Here is a 14506-nt window from a genome sequence, read left to right as displayed (position 1 = left end):
TTTAGATCAATACAAGTGTGATTCAATAAGAATAGCAACAAAAAAAAAATAACGCAGATTGCTGGCAACTGTTTTAGAACAGTTAACATGACAAAAAAAAAACAGATGCATGTCAATGGTCAGCGAACAGGCCCGTGAGCTATTGAAGTGGTCCTTTGGGGGCTGCGGGCGCCACATTTGGTGATACCTGACTTGCATGATCCACGAGAGTTTTCAAATTCCTCTGCTCTCTGGACTGCTAATGTTTCCTTCACGTTAACAGATTTTTTTTCACCAACCATGTGCTGGCCAAACCCTGATTGGTGGTCCGTTACAGATTACCGATCAAGACGTTCCGTTGCACCACTAATAGCTACTCTGTTTTATCCACACTAAAACTGTTTTCTTCTTCTGTTTGTTACTGTGTTTGTGTGTATGAAGATTCATCATCCTACAGCAGTTCATGTGAGAGCCCCAATCCAGCACAGATACCCTCCTCCTTTCCCTGAACGTCTGTCACCCAACACTCTGCTCAATTTTGCTGTGAGTTTTTTCCCTACCTTCTTTGATGGGTATCAATGCCACATTGCTTTTGTATTACATCATCTAATTTCTTGCATCAGTGTGAGTCACTTTATTTCAAGTATCTTTCGATATGGTCAATCATTGATGTCATTTTCAGTTGACAATATATGGCAAAATGGCCACCTTCTGAGATAGATAAAATTGGATAGATTTTGCTATTTATTTCCTATTACACAACTGCAATATTGATGACAGAGATGAAGATTTTCTTCCGATCGGCAGATTTCCAACTTTTTCAGACCAAAAATAACCACTTTCGACGTAAGTGCAAATCTATTGAGAAATTTTCAGGGGAGAAACGGTAAAGCAATTGATAAATAATCCCAACATAATTGGTTTTCAAATTCAATCTGATGACACACAGTACAGGCCAAAAGCTTCAGTCGATGCTCATTCAATGCATTATTTCAGGACTATTTACATGTAGATTCTGACTGAAGGCATCAAAACCTTGAATAACTCATGCAGATGTGCATACTTAACAAAAAAAAGGTGAAATAACTGAAAACATGTTTTGTATTTTAGTTTCTTCAAAATAGCTACCTTTTGCTTCTTTACACACTCTTGCCATTCTCTCAACGAGCTTTAAGAGGTTGTCACCTGAAATTTTCACCACGCAGTGTGCCTGATCAGGGTTAATTAATGGAATTTCTTGCTTCATCAATTGGGTTGGGAGCATCAGTTTTTTGTGCAGAAGTCAGGTTAATACACAGCCGATCGACAGCCCCATTGGACAACTATTCAAATTCAAATTATGGCAAAACCAATCAGCTAACTAAACAAATATAAATAGCCGTCATTACTTAAAGAAATGAAGATCAGTCGGAGAACTGCAAAAACTTTAAATGTGTCCCCATGTAGAGTCACAAAAACTATCAAGCGTGACAATGAAACTGAAACAGATGAGGACCAACCTAGGCTTCACCTGAGTCACCAGCCTTAGAAATTGAAAGTTAACCGCAGCTCAGATCATAGACCAGATGAATGCCATGCAGAGTTCTAGTGGCAGACCCATTTCTAGAACAACTGTTAAAAGGAGACTGCTTGAATCTGGCCTTCAGGGTCAAGTAGCCCCTACTTGACCATGAGAGAGGCAACAAGTAGAAGAGATTCCTGCGACAGATGACCTGGCCTCTAACATTTACTGGACCTGAACCCCAATCAGATGGTTTGGGGTGAGCTGGACCACAGAGTGGAAGCAAAGGGGCCAACAAGTGCTCAGCACCATTGGGAACTTCTTCAAGACTTTTGAAAAAACATTTCAAGTGACTACCTTTTGAAGCCCATCGATCAAATGCCAAGAGTGTGCGGGGCAGTAACCAGAGCAAAGGGTGGCTATTTTTTACGAAACTAGAATATAAAGCATGTTTTCAATTATTTCACCTTTTTGTTTTTGTGAACTACATAACACCACGTGTTCATTCATAGTTTTGATGCCATGGAAAAAATATACAGTGGAGAATTATTAGGCAAACTGTATTTTTGAGGATTAATTTTGTTTTTGAACAACTACAGTGCTCTCAGTCAACCAAAATGTTAATAAACCTTAAACTTGAATCTTTAAGAGAGTAAAAGTGAGATTCTGGCTTTTTAGGAAAATTGACTATTTGCAATGAAATGTTTGATGGTTCGGAGGTCACACCCCATTATCTTAGCGGTTTCAAGAGTGCTGCATTCCTTTGAAAGACTTTTTACAATTTTTGACTTTTCAGTCACTTAAATCTCTTTTTTGCCCCATTTTGCCTGAGGAATACAAGCTGCCTAAAAATTATGCGCTGTTATATTGGGTGTTGATCTGCTGAGGCCCCACCACCCTCCACCACCCCTCATAACACAAATACACATCACTTGATGTGCTTGTATTGAGTAAGCATTCAAGCTTATACAGCATGGAGTTGGAAAATATGCATAAAAATGATCATATGGTCAAAATAAGGGGGGGGTTAAGGTTAGGGAAGCGGCCGGCCGGCTGGTCGGGCAACGTGAGCCTCCGCGACTCACGAGCATTCGCCCGCCCTCCCACCGCAGCTGTGAGTACAGAATCGGCTTGCTTCAGTATACCTAACTCACTGGCAGCAGTGATGCGACAACATCCGCCTTATTTTCAGCAGCATTTTGGCGCTACTTTTGTCACATCATTTCTACTTGTTAACTTACACGGAGAACTCGTGTTTTTACACCACCACAATGTAAATTTGGGATGGGTTTTCATCACTTATAGATGAGTTATTTAGTTAGATAGATCTAGGGCCTACTCAGCAAAAGTTTTCGCCAGCATGAGGATCGTGCCAGGGAAATAGACAAGCTAAACGGGATCAAGAACTGCTTCAGATGGGCATGGCTCTAGAGCAGCGTCATTGTACAACTCGGAACACAGTCCGTAACCACGTGCCTGACGGAACATATCCGTAAAGTAGAGGTCCCGGAGAAGGTTTTGTGTATTTTCTGTCAAAATATGACACGTGGAGACAGCTTCCTGGACCTAGTCTACTCGGCGCAAAAGGGAGCTTTCAAAGCCACCCCCCTCCCCCATCTGGGGCTTTCTGACCATCTCACCGTTTTGCTTTTGCCCGCATACAGACAATTGGTAAAGGCATCCAGGCCGGTTCCGAGGCGGGTTCGGGTGTGGCCTGAGGGTGCCTCCGATGCACTTCGTGATTGCTTCGACACCACTGACTGGGACTTGTTTAAGCAGGCAGCCACCTACAACGATTGGACGGACATAGAGGAGTATACTGACTCTGTTACCTCTTACATCACGAAGTGCATCGATGATGTGACTTGCTCGAAATCCGTCGTCACTCGCACGAACTGGAAGCCGTGGCTGACGGGGGCTGTCCTCAGACTGTTGAGGGCCAGGGACAAGGCTTTCAGAGCGGGGGATGAGGCTGGCTTGAGGACAGCGAGGGCCGACCTGTCCCGAGGCATCAAAGAAGCGAAGAAGGCGTTCTTGTGCAAGGTCTCCACCCACTTCAAGGACAGCAAGGACGCACGTACCCTTTGGCGGGGCATTCAGACCATCACGGACTACAAGCCCGCGCCGAGGAGCTGTGAGGGCGACGTCCGTCTGCTGAACGATCTGAACCGCTTCTTTGCTCGCTTCGACGCCCAGAACAGCACTTGCCCGCTGAAGACCACTCCCCCCCCACACACGAGCAGCCCCTGCGCCTCTCTGCCGACGGTGTGAGGAGGGCGCTTGCCGCTATTGACACCCGTAAGGCGGCGGGCCCTGACAACATCTCGGGTCGAGGGCCGAAGGACTGCGCTAGGGAGCTGTCGGGTGTCTTCACGGACATCTTTAACGTTTCCCTGCAGCAGGCCATCGTCCCCTCGTGTTTCAAGGCTGCCACCATCGTTCCTGTGCCGAAGAAACCTGCACCGTCCTGCTTCAATGACTACCGCTCCGTGGCACTGACGCCCATCATCATGAAGTGCTTTGAGCGGCTTGTCATGGAGCACATCAAGTCCGTTCTCTATCCCACCATTGACCCTTTCCAGTTTGCGTACCGTGCCAAGCGGTCCTCTGAGGATGCCATCTGCTCTGCCCTCCACTCGGCCCTCACCCACCTGTAGAGAAAGGACTCATATGTGAGGTTGCTGTTTGTGGACTTCAGCTCTGCCTTCAACACCATTGTGCCACAGCGACTCATCTGCAAACTCGACGAGCTGGGCCTCAGTACCTCCCTCTGCAACTGGCTACTGGACTTCCTCTGTCAGAGGCCTCAGGTGGTGCGTGTTGGCGACAAAATCTCCGCCAGCATCACGCTGAGCACGGGGGCCCCCCAGGGCTGCGTGCTCAGTCCATTGCTCTTCACCCTGCTGACGCATGACTGCACTGCGACCTACAGCGACAACCGCATAGTGAAGTTTGCTGACGACACGACTCTGGTGGGTCTCATCACGAAGGGCGACGAGACTCGGTACAGGTCGGAAGTTGACCTTCTGACCACGTGGTGCAGGGACAACAACCTCCTGCTGAACGTCAATAAGACCAAGGAAATCATTGTTGACTTCCGGAAGGGTCACACAACACACCTGCCGCTGATCATCGACGGTGCTGTGGTGGAGAGGGTGAGCTGCACCAAGTTCCTGGGGGTGCACATCAGTGAGGACCTCTCCTGGTCCGCAAACACCTCGTCACTGGCAAAGAAAGCTCAGCGCCGCCTGTACTTCCTGCGGAAGCTCAGGCGTGCATGTGCTCCTCAGGCAGTCCTGTCTACATTCTACCGTGGCACCATTGAGAGCGTCCTCACCAGTTGCATCGCTGTCTGGGGTGGTAACTGCACTGAACAAAACTTGAAGGCCCTGCAGCGCATAGTGAATACGGCTGGTAAGATTATTGGTGCTTCGCTCCCCTCCCTGAAGGACATTTACACCTCCCATCTCGCCCGCAAGGCAACCTCGATTGCCAGAGATGTGAGTCACCCGGCTCACTCTTTGTTTGACCTTCTGCCCTCTGGGAAGAGGTACATGAGCCTGCACTCCCGCACCACCAGACTCGCCAACAGCTTCTTTCTCCAGGCTGTTAGGGCCCTGAACTCGCTACCCCCTTCTGCGTAGCGTGCGGCACTGTTGCGCTATTTTCGGGAATGTCTGCTGTACGTGCACTTGCTCCTTTTTTTTTTTGCTCCTCTTATTTATTTATTTATTTATTGTTGTGTTATTTATTCATTATTTATTCAGCACGCTTTTGTTATACTTGTTTACTTGTTTGTCTGTTGTGAGCCATGTCTTGTCACCGTGGGATAGGGGGGAACGAAATTTCGGTTTCTTTGTGTGTCTTTGGCATGTGGAGAAATTGACAATAAAGCTGACTTTGACTTTGATTTTGACTTTGAACTGGAGGTAGGTACTTTTTTACTTTTACAAGCATGTGGGTTTAGAAAGTAACATGATGTTACATGTAAGCTAATGTTACGCTACTGTCATGATATTGTCATATCGTTAAAGAATAAATCTGATATATATATATATATATATATATATATATATATATATATATATATATATATATATATATATACACACACTACCGTTCAAAAGTTTGGGGTCACCCAAACAATTTTGTGTTTTCCATGAAAAGTCACACTTATTCACCACCAAATGTTGTGAAATGAATAGAAAATAGAGTTAAGACATTGACAAGGTTAGAAATAATGATTTGTATTTGAAATAAGATTTTTTTTACATCAAACTTTGGTTTCGTCAAAGAATCCTCCATTTGCAGCAATTACGGCATTGCAGACCTTTGGCATTCTAGCTGTTAATTTGTTGAGGTAATCTGGAGAAATTGCACCCCACGCTTCCAGAAGCAGCTCCCACAAGTTGGATTGGTTGGATGGGCACTTCTTGCGTACCATACGGTCAAGCTGCTCCCACAACAGCTCAATGGGGTTCAGATCTGGTGACTGCGCTGGCCACTCCATTACCGATAGAATACCAGCTGCCTGCTTCTGCTCTAAATAGTTCTCGCACAATTTGGAGGTGTGTTTGGGCTCATTGTCCTGTTGTAGGATGAAATTGGCTCCAATCATGCGCTGTCCACTGGGTATGGCATGGCGTTGCAAAATGGAGTGATAGCCTTCCTTATTCAGAATCCCTTTTACCCTGTACAAATCTCCCACCTTACCAGCACCAAAGCAACCCCAGACCATCACATTACCTCCTCCATGCTTAACAGAGGGCGTCAGGCATTCTTCCAGCATCTTTTCATTTGTTCTGCGTCTCACAAACGTTCTTTGTTGTGATCCAAACACCTCAAACTTCGATTCATCCGTCCACAACACTTTTTTCCAGTCTTCCTCTGTCCAATGTCTGTGTTCTTTTGCCCATCTTAATCTTTTTCTTTTGTTGGCCAGTCTCAGATATGGCTTTTTCTTTGCCACTCTGCCCTGAAACCCAGAATCCTGCAGCCGCCTCTTCACTATAGATGTTGACACTGGTGTTTTGCGGGTACTATTTAATGAAGATGCCCGTTGGGGACCTGTGAGGCGTCTGTTTCTCAAACTTGAGACTCTAATGTACTTATCTTCTTGCTCAGTTGTGCAACGCGGCCTCCCACTTCTTTTTCGACTCTGGTTGGAGCCTGTTTGTGCTGTCTTCTGAAGGGAGTAGTACACACCGTTGTAGGAAATCTTCAATTTCTTAGCAATTTCTCGCATGGAATAGCCTTCATTTCTAAGAACAAGAATAGACTGTCGAGTTTCAGATGAAAGTTCTCTTTTTCTGGCCATTTTGAGCGTTTAATTGACCCCACAAATGTGATGCTCCAGAAACTCAATCTGCTCACAAGAAGGTCAGTTTTGTAGCTTCTGTACCGAGCTAAACTGTTTTCAGATGTGTGAACATGATTGCACAAGGGTTTTCTAATCATCAATTAGCCTTCTGAGCCAATGAGCAAACACATTGTACAATTAGAACACTGGAGTGATAGTTGCTGGAAATGGGCCTCACCTATGTAGATATTGCACCAAAAACCAGACATTTGCAGCTAGAATAGTCATTTACCACATTAGCAATGTATAGAGTGTATTTCTTTAAAGTTAAGACTAGTTTAAAATTACCTTCATTGAAAAGTACAGTGCTTTTCCTTCAAAAATAAGGAAATTTCAATGTGACCCCAAACTTTTGAACGGTAGTGTATGTATATATATGTATATATATGTATATATATATATATATATATATATATATATATATATATATATATACATATATATATATATATATATACATGTATATATATATATATATATATATATATATATATATATATATATATGTATATATATATATGTATATATATATATATGTAAACGTCAGACTTGTTTACATAAAGGAGGACGAACTTGATCGATGGCTTTAATGAGTTGGAGTGACGCAGATAGTTTGATAAAGGTGTTATTTATGTTATAGTTATTTGAATAAGTGTTAATGTTACATCAGGCCCGTTCTCAGCTCTTCGTTTGTGTTTATGTCACGTTAGCATACCGTATCGTTTAGCCTGTTGTTGCTGGTTCACCTCTGTTCTTGGTGTTGGATTTTGTCAAATAAATTTCCCCCAAAATGTGACTTAAACTCCGGTGCGACTTATGTTTTTTTCCCCTTTATGGTGCATTTTATGGCTGATTGCGACTTGTACTCTGGAGCGACTTTTAGTCCGAAAAATACGGACCCCCGGTCGGCCCTCCACACCCCCGGCTACTTTTCAGTGTTTTTTCACATTTGCCATTCTCATCACTGTGATATTCATATCAACAAAACAAAATATTTCCTTATTTTGTTTCATTTGTCACTGAAAATGTCCATGTCCATGACATTGTGCGGTCCCTGAGCAGCTCCTTTAGCAGCAGACTATTTCACCCACGGTGTAGGAAGGAAAGATTCCGCAGGTCCTTCATTCCCACTGCTGTCAGACATGCGTGGCGCCTGATAAATTGCGTTTCGTCTCTACCGCTACTAGTGGCACTTGTCTTTGTCCTTGTCTGTTATTTATCCTTTTTTGAATTTGCCACTTGTATTCTTGCACTCTTGTACACTGCTGTGACAAGTAAATTTCCCTGCTGTGGGATGAATAAAGTTCTATCATCATCAAAACTTTCCATTATAAATTAGATTTTTATTTAATTTTTGCCCTCTCCCCCACAAGAACTCGCCACTGTGTCGTGGACCATTTCCTCCAGGAGTCGGCCCGATGCTGTCACAGATTCAACGGGCCCAGCTCCTCAACTCTCAGGTCAGTGGTACAGCCACAGTAAAAATAATAATCTGTTTACAGACAAGTTTTTGAATTATCCGACGTTCAAATTTACAGACAGACTGCACATACATAGAGCGCTGTGGATAAGTATTTCCCCTTCTCTAATTCTTAGTTTTCTGCAGTGTCCCATTTAAACATTTAAGATAATTAAAATAATGAAATGATTTGACAAACACTATCCAAGTAATGATAAAATGCTGCATTTTTATTTGGCCATTTTATTTATTAAGTGGGAAAAGAATATTGAAACCTACTGCCTGGTCAATCCCCAGCAGCAACAGCCGAAATCTAGAGTTTTCTTCACAACTGGCAATGCATCTTTCACATCTTTGTGGAGATATTGGGGCTTACTCATTCGTACAGCTCTGGGTTTGGTCATGTGACATTTACACGTTGAGCCCTTGTCACTGTGATGTCATTTTCAGTCAGGAATATATACAATGCACACCACCATCAAAACCTTTCCTAATTGTGAGGTATGGTAGAGGGGGCTTCATGATTTGGGACTGCTTTGCTCTTTCAGTTCCTGGAAACAGGAATTCCCAACTGTACCAATACTTTTTCCTTTACGACACCATCTGTCTAGGTTGGACGATGTGAAATGACATTCACCCAATGGGTAGAAGTAAATTATGGAATGCCCTGGTCAGACTCCTGACCTCAACCCAATTTGACCCCAAGAGAGCAATTTACACTGGCATCCCAAGAATATTGTTTACTAAAACTGTTCTGTAAAAAAAAATGTTCCAGAATTCATTCGGACCATTGTGCAGGTCTCAACTTCAAAAAACCTTAGGTTGAGGTCATTGCTACCAGGATACTCACCTAAATCCAGTGGATCATACACTTTTTACATCCTGCATTGTAATGTTCAGTAAAAACATGGAAACCTATGTTCCTTCTAAAACGCATGCTGAGCAATTTCACACTTTTCTCACAATCTCAGTCACCACGCACACACATGGCATTTCTACACTCATTCCTTCATTTCCACCCCAGTTTAATTCACGAACAGGACACTCCACACATTCCCACTTCCCTTACGGTTTCACTAGTGCGACCAAGGGTGCAAACAGATTTTCTACTATAGTTCAAAACATACATTGACACATACAATCACACTCACTGCAGACATGACGCTGCAGGTGACACTCAGATTCAGGCACTCTATTCAGAAATTCCAAACGTGGCCGTAGTTTACGAAACCCTTAAATGAGGCCGCACGTTTCAGATGGTCAAGTGACTAGAAATGAACAAACTTGGCCTTATTTTTTATGAAAGCTACAAACCTCTTCAATTATTTGTTCTGTTTTGATATAGAGGTGGTTTGAATTTTTTGTAACAGTTATATCATATAACCTGTTAGGATCTGACGTTTTGGACAGATGGGATACTGGTTTACTCATCATGTGCATGTCTGATGTTGCTCACCATGGTCCGAGGGATGCTCAAGGAGTTTGTGCGAATGCTCCGAAGCATGAAGAATTAGAGGGAACATTGATGGAAATGTATGATTGTTTCTTATGAGGAAGAAAACACGATTTGTTGTAATGAGAAAATGAAGATCAGATTGTATTACATAACCAATTTCAAAATTCCTATTAATTCCAAACGTGTTTTTTTTCTTGCAACTGTGCGCATGTATTGCAGGGATGTCTAAATCCAGCTCCCGACGGCTGCTATACTACATGTTTTAGATGTTTCCTTCTTCCACCTGAGTCAAATGCTCTGCAGAAGCCTGATAACAATCCTGATCATTTGGATCAGGTGCTTTTGAGGCAGGAAGCATCTAAAACATGCAGGATAGCTGCCCTCCACAACTGGATTTGGACACTGGATACTGTATGTACTGTCCTGTATGTATGACATTATTTATATCACACATTCTTCTCTTTCTAGGTGGCAGGAGTTCCTCGTGGTGGTCCAGTGCCTCCTTTGTTACCAGCTGGTGGTGGTTTCAGACCATTTTTCAGTGGCCCGCACCCTACACTCGGTCATCGAATGGGGCCGCCGCATCCTCATGGTCATCCTAACCACATGCCACCCATCAGGCACAACGCCACTCATCTCCATCCTCAACATCGGCGCATACTAACCCAGCGCATGCAAAACAGGAGCGGGTATGTGATCATCCGTCGTTTATTATGTGCTTTTAACAATGCAAGAGCTGAGCCTTCTCATAAAACCAATGTCATTTGTACCATTTTTTTTACCCTGAAGAGAGCGAAGCAGAACAGGAGGGGACTGGCGCAGCAGGGACCCATACAGTAACCTGATGACTCAGAAAGAGAAGGAATGGGTCACTAAAATCCAAATGATGCAACTTCAAAGTACTGACCCTTTCCTGGATGACTACTATTATCAGGTTTGTTAGAATGTTATATGGCTGTGTATTTCATGTTGAAACTTTGACATGTCACTTTGTCCATGCAATGGAGCCTCTGAAGTTTTACAGTATAACTTGATTACATTTTCTTGTAACATATGCGTCTAAAGTCACACAAAATATTAGCAATTGGAGTGATGTTGTGCGGTGTCACAGAGAACATCATATTGTGAGATGTACCTCAGTTCGGTGTGGCTTTGTGGCTTTTTTGCGACAGCTTTCCCAAAAGAATGTGGTGCTTATGCGACACGCAAAAACTTATATCTCATGAGAGCTCACTTCAGTAAGCATGATAACAAAAGGCCTGCAACTAACAATTTTGACAACTGATTAAAATGTTGTTGATTAATCAGTGAATCTAATTATTTAAATGTTTTAATTTTCATGCAGTTATTTAAAAATTTTATTACTTCATTATTTCAAATTGACGTGAATTAATTACGATTCAGTTACTTGTATAATTTGTAACAAAATGGTTTTCCAAAGTAAAAGCATTTTTTTTTAATTGTGATTTAACACAAATATTTTTGGGCTGCTTTCATAGAGAACTACATAAATTGAATAATGTTGAGAACTTGAGAGTTCAGGGCATTTGGACAATTTTGAATTAGAAAACTATCCAAATTATTCATTGATTATCGAAAATAATTATCCATTAATTGTTGCTCTAAAATTGTAATTATTTCCTTCTACTCCTACAATAAGAATATAAAAAATCTAGAACAATAAAAAGGTCAAACTGGATTAGATTGTGTTCAACCTCTGGGATTCCATTATGAAAATGCACAGAGACTCATATATGCATTTCAATTTGATTTAAATCCTGGCTAATCAAATTGTGCTGTAATTTATGTTATTATTCTATGGTTATAATCCATCATTATATTGTTATACAGCACTACTATGAAAAGATGGAAAAGCGTCAGGAAAAAGAGAGAGACAGCAGTAAAAAAGAGCACACTACGAAGCTCATCACTCCACAAATTGCCAAGATTGAACACACCTACAGACCAGGTAAATTCAGACACTTGCAGAACCTGAACAGATTCCTGTCCTGCAGGTGCACTCCCACACTACTTCCCCAGTGCATCAGGATGACTTTTTTTCCGGCAGCTTTGGGCAGACAATAAAAGGCAAAGCAGTTACCATTTTAATTCATTTAATTACTCTTGCCAAATGTAGTTTGTTCGCATAAGACAAGGGCTGGGTATTGATTCTATTTTCCTGATTCGATTTGATTTCAATTCACAAGAGTTGACTTTGATTCGATTAGGATTTTTTTTTTGACTAGTAATCTCTCCTTTAAAATTTATATTTTTTTACTTTCAAGGCAACCTTCTATTTTAGATGTTAAATTTGGGTCAAAATAAAGGTAATACCTGAGAATTAAATATTAAAATTTAGATTATACTTAAGAAGACTCCTCAACACACGACAAAAAGGTTCGGGGTTTGGTTCACAATTCAAAAGATGTTGGAAAACATGTCTGTTATGTACACTCCAGCTTATAGTACCTTATAAACATAATAATGGGCTCTATTAATCAGGGATGAGAATTTTCCACGGATCCGCGGATTTCCGTGTTTTTTTTCCGTCGAAAGTATCATTTTCGTGAATCGTGTGAACCCGTTGAGAATTTTTTTTTTTTTTATATAGGGGTGGTGTGGAAGCGGCCGGCCATCTGGCCGGGCAACGTTAGCCTCGGCGACTCGCGAGCATTTGCCCGCTTGCCGCGACGGCATCTTTTGGCGCATCTCAAGGCAAAATTAGTTAAGCTGTGAGTACGGAAATCGTCTTGCTTCTGTAAACCTAACTCACTGGCAGCAGTGATGCGACAACATCCGCTTTATTTTCAGCAGCATTTTGGCACTACTTTCATCACATCATTTCCACTTGTTAACTTAGACGGAAGTCATCATCTTACCGTGGTGGAGGGGTTTGCGTGTCCCAATGATCCTAGGAGCCATGTTGTCTGGGGCTTCATGCCCCTGGTAGGGTCACCCATGGCAAAAGGGTCCTAGGTGAGGGGCCAGACAAAGCACGGCTCAAAAAGCCCCTTCTGAAGAACAGCATATATGGACTCAGATTTCCCTCGCCCGGACGCAGGTCACCGGGGCCCCCCTCTGGAGCCAGGCCTGGAGGTGGGGCTCAAAGGCGAGCATCTGGTGGCCGGCCTTTGCCCATGGGGCCCGGCCGGGCACAGCCCGAAAAGGAAACGTGGGTCCCCCTTTCCATGGGCTCACCACCTGTGGGAGGGGCCAAAGGGGTCGGGTGCATTGTGACCTGGGCGGCGGCCAAAGGCAGGAACCTTGGCGGTACGATTCCCGGCTGCAGAAGCTGGCTCTTGGGACATGGAATGTCACCTCTCTGGCTGGAAAAGAGCCCGAACTGGTGTGTGAGGCAGAAAAGTTCCAACTAGACATAGTCGGACTTGCCTCCACACACAGTTTGGGTTCCGGTACTAGCCCTCTCGAGAGGGGCTGGACTCTCTTTCACTCTGGATTTGCCCATGGTGAGAGGCGTCGAGCAGGTGTGGGTATACTTATTGCCCCACAGCTGGGCGCTTACACATTGGGGTTCACCCAGGTGAACGAGAGGGTAGCCTCCTTCTGCCTTCGGGTGGTGGGACGGGTTCTGACTGTTGTTTGTGTCTATGCACCAAACAGCAGCTCAGAGTACTCACCCTTCTTGGGGTCCCTGGAGGAAGTGCTGGAGAGCGCTCCTTCTGGGCACTCCATAGTTCTACTGGGTGACTTCAATGCTCACGTGGGCAATGACAGTGAGACCTGGAAGAGCGTGATTGGGAGGAACGGCCCCCCCGATCTGAACCCGAACGGTGTTCTATTATTGGACTTCTGTGCTCGACACACATTTTCTATAATTGTACTAAGTTCATCTTGTTTTTCCTTTTTTTTAATCACTTCACTGGTTTCTTTTATATCAAACAAGTTGTTTTAGGTTCATTACCTGACATGTTTCGGCGGTTTCTTCCGCCTTCATCAGAGTGTCACAGATGTGATAGTGACGCGTCTTTATCAGCTGATGGATGAAGGCGTGGCTCACCTGTCAGATTTGACAGGTGAGTCACGCCCTCTGCTGTCCCTTCACCTCTCCAGAATGCTGTTCCAGGTTGTAGAGAGCATATAGGCTCCCTCATCCCTGTTGATGGTCCTCGGGCCCCGCTTGCTATCACATCTGTGACACTCTGATGAAGGCGGAAGAAACCGCCGAAACATGTCAGGTAATGAACCTAAAACAACTTGTTTGATATAAAAGAAACCAGTGAAGTGACAGATTTTCTATAATGAACACCATGTTCGAACATAAGGGCGTCCATGTGTGCACTTGGCACCAGGACACCCTAGGCCACAGTTCGATGATCGACTGTAGTCGTGTCATCGGATTTGCCGCCGTATGTTTTGGATACTCGGGCAAAGGGAGGGACGGAGCTGTCAACTGATCACCACCTGGTGGTGGGTTGGCTCCGATGGTGGGGGAAGATGCCGGTCCGACCTGGCAGACCCAAATGCTCTGTGAAGGTCTGGCAACGTCAGGCAGAATCTCCTGTCAGGAAGAGCTTCAACTCCCACCTCCGGCAGGGCTTTTCCCACGTCCCGGGGGAGGCAGGGGACATTTAGTCCGAGTGGACCATGTTCCGCGCCTCCATTGTTGAGGCGGCCGACCGGAGCTGTGGCTGTAAAGTCGTTGGTGCCTATCGTGGCGGCAATCCCTGAACTCGCTGGTGCACACCGGCGGTGAGGGATGCTGTCAAGCTGAAGAAGGAGTCCTATCGGGAC

General features: G+C 44.0%; 1 protein-coding gene across 1 annotated transcript in view; it reads left to right on the top strand.

Annotated features, from left to right (window-relative positions):
* The window catches only part of patl1 (PAT1 homolog 1, processing body mRNA decay factor), a 78455-nt gene that overhangs the window by 18961 nt on the left and 44988 nt on the right, over positions 1 to 14506 (top strand). Inside the window, exons 8-12 of the mRNA XM_088372467.1 lie at positions 421 to 522; positions 8213 to 8299; positions 10223 to 10443; positions 10544 to 10688; positions 11606 to 11723. Coding sequence (XP_088228593.1) covers positions 421 to 522; positions 8213 to 8299; positions 10223 to 10443; positions 10544 to 10688; positions 11606 to 11723 — 673 coding nt within the window. The remainder of the gene's footprint in view (positions 1 to 420; positions 523 to 8212; positions 8300 to 10222; positions 10444 to 10543; positions 10689 to 11605; positions 11724 to 14506) is intronic.

Source organism: Syngnathus floridae, chromosome 4 (assembly GCF_059516105.1).
Source record: "Syngnathus floridae isolate MCC-2025c chromosome 4, RoL_Sflo_1.0, whole genome shotgun sequence".
Lineage (NCBI taxonomy): Eukaryota > Metazoa > Chordata > Actinopteri > Syngnathiformes > Syngnathidae > Syngnathus > Syngnathus floridae.
The sequence above is the reverse complement of the archived record's forward strand: the minus strand, read 5'-3'. Positions and strand labels throughout refer to the sequence as shown.